At 39.2% G+C, this 4,720-nt stretch overlaps 1 protein-coding gene across 1 annotated transcript in view; it reads left to right on the top strand.

The window, feature by feature from the left end:
- LOC107593020 (DNA-directed RNA polymerase II subunit GRINL1A-like) overlaps positions 1–3,603 on the top strand; it is a 5,898-nt gene extending 2,295 nt beyond the window's left edge. The window contains exons 2-4 of the mRNA XM_016282604.1: positions 1,322–1,864; positions 2,498–2,705; positions 2,986–3,603. Of these exons, the coding sequence (XP_016138090.1) occupies positions 1,322–1,864; positions 2,498–2,705; positions 2,986–3,129 (895 nt within the window). The 3' untranslated portion in view covers positions 3,130–3,603. The remainder of the gene's footprint in view (positions 1–1,321; positions 1,865–2,497; positions 2,706–2,985) is intronic.
- Positions 3,604–4,720: the final 1,117 nt, after the last annotated feature.

The raw sequence follows: 4,720 nt of genomic DNA, 5'->3' as shown, positions 1-4,720 counted from the left end.
GAAACCAAACCCTGTAGTCCAAATGAACCGTTCGTTGTAGTTCTTGAAAAGGGATTTTTAAAAAACGAAATATCTCCCTTTGGAGTGGACTTTGAGATTTGTAACTTTGTAGATCTTTTTTTTATTCCCAAACATACACGCTACACACTGACTAAATTTCAAAAAGTGAAAAAGCATAATAGGACCCCTTTAAAGCAGCACTATGTAACTTTTGGCGCTCTAGCGGTTAATAAACAGCACTGCACACATCCCGCGGAAGAACATTTCAACCGGAGTTACTTCTCTAAGTTTATGTCTATGGCGATTCACGCAGGTATGTGTTACTCCGCAGCGGTGACGACCCGACCAGGCAGCAATAGTCCAAATATAAGTATTTATTATAAGTGTACCGTAGTGATTCGGAACAAGATAAAAACGTGGTTTGTAAGATGAATTCATGATGTACTGACTCATTATATACATTTAGCAAATTTTGAACACAGAAAAAGTTACATAGTGCTGCTTTAAAAGCTTCGAGAGTATCAAAAACAGCGCCATCTGGTGGTTAATAAGAAAAATAGCAGCCAAAAGCCTGTGAAAGAGAGAAAGACGCTCCGTCGGACAAAGCAATAGTCTCCAGCTGCAGATCCGCAGCACCAGCAGGTTCTACAGCTGGATATATTTCGACAAAGCGGAGACCACAAATTCCATCAACTCATGTTACGAGCACAAATAAAAGCCTAACAGTGTGTGTGTGTGTTTGTTGAATTTCTCTCTCTGATAAAATAATTTACCCATTAAACTGTAGCATTAAATGCCAGTGCGAAAATCAATATGATGTAATAGAAGAATAATGCACACATATATGAACTGCATATGGCAAATATTAATTTTTTTCTGAAATAATTGTTATTCTTAATATTACTTGCGTGAATCGGTATTTAATTGAATAAGTCTGAATGAAAACCTACTGGGGTTCTAACATTCCGACACGCGCACGTGATTGGACAGAAAGTGAGGCTTAATTTTTCGCTGATCACGTGATTCTCTGAAAACAATACGCGCTCCGGCACAGAGCTTCGTGAAAAATTGTGCTGCGTACTCGATACACGCTTTGACGCTTCAGTGTAACATCACTAACAATTTATAATTTGAAAAATTACAAATACCCAAATAAATGTAATATAAATGAATTTGTTGCTTTGTTAAAGTGATTAATCATTTGTTTGCAACATAGACACTGTTATTTCCCCGTTTAATACTGTGAAACAATTCGTAATTAATAAAATGCTGTATAAATAAATATGTTTAAATATGATCTGTACTTTTACAATCTCTTCAGGAGATTTATTCATACCCTTCCAGATAAGGGAAAGAAGATTGCCGACTTTGTGGAGAAAGTACACCTTGCACTTGGACATCTGGAGGAGGAGGAGAGAAAACAAGCATGCTTAATCTCTCTCCGGATAGAGTTTCAGAGTAAATATCAGCATGCCCTTGCCAAGCGAAGCACAGAGACGCATTTAGACTCCAATTTGGACATGATTATCCCATCCCATGACAGAAACAAAGCCAATGTCAATATCGATGCGGCTAACATAAAGGAAAATGGTGGTTTGTTGGGCCAAGACGAGTATTTGACATCCCAGCCGGAGGCTGCTGAAACACTAGAAACAGCCGGTGGGAATGCAGCAGCCTCACTGATGAAAGAGCTTGTGGTGGCATTTGGACAAGTAACTCTTGATGAAAGTAACAATGGCTCCAACCAAGACACCATTAAAACCCTGCTTCCTAGTAAGCAACAGAAGAAACCACATTACATTGAAGTTCTGGAGAAGACAGAGAAAAGTGTGAATATGAGGAAGCCCAGATTCAAACCAAACCAGTGAGTGGAACTACACTGTCATTGCATGGCTTTGTTTTTTTGTTTTGTTTTTTAAAATAAGCTGAAATATAGTATATTTAAAGGGACCGTTCACACAAAAATGAATATTTGGTCATCGATAGAAGATCAAAAAATGTCTTAAAAAGGCACTGTAAAATGAATCCGAATGAATCAAGTGGTTTATTCTAAGTCTTGCAAAGAGATAAGACCGCTTCATATGATGAACAGCTTTAATTTAGGTTTTTATTTCCATCTAAACAATGATTGATACACACAGAGCACATTACATATGGTAAACATGGAAGCTTAAATGTGCATGCGTGATGTACAAGAACCAGTGAGGTCTGTTCTACCACGTGACGCACACGCAAGCTTACATGTTTACCAAGTGTGATGCGCTCTATACACGTGTTTATATGTGAATAAAAGCCCAATTTAAATCTGTTCATATAAAGTGATTATATCTCTTCACAGCACATGGATTACCTGGACTTTAAATGGTGTTTCAGAAACCTCTCAAGTTATATTAAAAATATCTTAATTTGTGTTTTGAAGATGAACCAAAGTTTTACAGGTTTGGAATGAAATGAGGGTGTAAATCACGTTGGATAAAAGTGTCTGTGTTTTATTTAGGTTGGCTGTAAAATCTGAGTCTTCATCACCTAGTCAGGCCTCTGGCAGCATCACACCACTTACTGCAGAGGCCAGAAGACAACGAGACCGAAAACACATGGATGACATTACTGCAGCTAAGGTTCCACCCCTGCACCACAGTCCTGCCCAGCTGCTGTCATTAGAGGAGTCGGCTGACCTTCTGCAAGAGCAGACAAGAAAACACCTGGTAGGTTGAAGATGCCTTTGTCATAGCAGACCCAGAGAAACAGATTTGAATGACCAAAGTGATAAATTACATTTCAAAGCTTCCGAGGTCTCAAAAAATGTTTTATCCCACAAAAGCTTCAACTATTTTGAGATGCTGAGAGGAAGTACTACTTGAATAATCCTAGCAGAGAGTATAATACCTATACATGTTTGCCACTTGTGTGCGGGTGTTTCTATGTCATTCTGTATTCATTATTCATGTAGTACATTCATGTAATTGCGTATACTGTTCATTTCAGGAGTTACAGGCCAAACAAACTGCCCAGAAGCTGGCAGATGGTATGAGTTTCAAGACAGAGAGTTACAACCCAGATGGAGGCCCACTGGCAGCCTACAGAGAGGTGCATGATGATGGGGCCCAGCTTTCCTCAGAGGAGGACTGATCGTGGGGCCCTAGAGGGAAGGCACTGGCTTGTAGATGTGTTTGGCCCCTTGCCCTGGACCAACTCTAGGCCTACAGCCCATGCTTCAGGACCCTGGAGAGAGGCTTTCAGCCTGAGGACAAGAGAAGGGCTCTTCATGAACTGCACTGACAATGTCTTAGATTCTGCCTTTGAAGATAAATAACAGCAGGTTGAATCAAGTTGAGAGTTATTGTGTGAAAACTGACAGTTTTTGCATGTGGAAATGTTACTGTCCAACAGTAACAGATTATCTTGGCAAGCTAAAAGCAAAAATCTGATACCTCGGCAGGTCCACACCTGTTGTCTTGTATAGAATAATATAATTACCTATCATACTTATCAGCCATACCTTCAAGGGTTTAGTCCATGTGTTATTCTGAAGATAGTAATAGAATATTTTTGTATGACCTTTCTTAATGATTATTTAAATAACCCTCTGAATTGACCTTAAAAGCTTGTGATTGGTTTTTTGAATCGGATAACAGAAACCGCACTTTCATAAACTAAAGGTGGAAGCACTTAATGTTTTGTCACTTGAGTGCATCAGTCCAGGAAATGTCTGTCTCCCTCCCTTTTTGCAGCATTGTTTTGATTACCGCCCTACTGGTTTGATTGGAATGAGTCAGCTGTCATTTGAAGGGAGGGTTGTTATCAGTGCAGAAATCTGTGACATGCCTCTGATGATTAATATATGTAATGTGAAATATCGAGGCTTGAAGGAATTAGACCAATTGGTGGAGTACATCTGGATTTTATTTAGATCATGTTACTGCATGATGTGGCAATGCATTCTGGGATGGCAACAGATAGACAGATGTGACATATGGTAAATGCAATTTCCAAAGCCATCAACGCTAATAAAAATTCTTGAAATTCATTCTTTTAACCTCTCAGGATGTAAACCACATATTTTCTTTACATATTATTCAGGAATCTTTATATTTAAGTGGAGAAAAAGGAGCTTGAAGAGGGAGGAAATCCAAATCTGCGCCGCTCTGCAGTTGATGACCTGTGATAACCTCTAGTAATTGCTTCTGCCCGTTGATGTGAACTGCTGCCTCAGCAAAAAGTTCCTAACACATCTGGCAGGTTAGTGTTTAGACACTGTGTGTGACGAACTCCAGAGTGCCTTATCCAGACATCTCGTGATAAATATGTCAGACTTGTCCAGAAAGAATCTCCTCTCTATGTGGTATTAATTAACTCTACCTTGCATACAGAGGAAAAAAGACTTATCAATTACACACTAGATTCCTGTGCTGATCAGATTTGCTCGTGAGTACAAAGATATGCTTGAGTTGGACTCAAGCATGCGTCCTGACAATGTCTTTAAGTTGTTGTTTTTTTGCTGCATTTTTTGCTTTCCACATACCCCCACACCCATCGTCTCGGATCAATAAACGTCTCGTGGAGTCATCTGCAAGTGGTTTTCGTCCACCGCAAGTGTGAAATCATGCCCTGTGAGAATGGGCAAAATTTCTGAGCTGTGGACAGGATGAAAGAATACTGTTTTTTTTTTTTTTTTTTTTTTCCAAAAAAAAAAGAAAAGAAATTTAACTAAATTTGACGG

The sequence above is a fragment of the Sinocyclocheilus grahami genome, unplaced genomic scaffold, assembly GCF_001515645.1.
Source record: "Sinocyclocheilus grahami isolate Dianchi unplaced genomic scaffold, SAMN03320097.WGS_v1.1 scaffold10.1, whole genome shotgun sequence".
In the NCBI taxonomy this organism is placed as follows: domain Eukaryota; kingdom Metazoa; phylum Chordata; class Actinopteri; order Cypriniformes; family Cyprinidae; genus Sinocyclocheilus; species Sinocyclocheilus grahami.
Note: the sequence above shows the minus strand (reverse complement) of the source record. Positions and strands in the feature narration are given on the sequence as shown.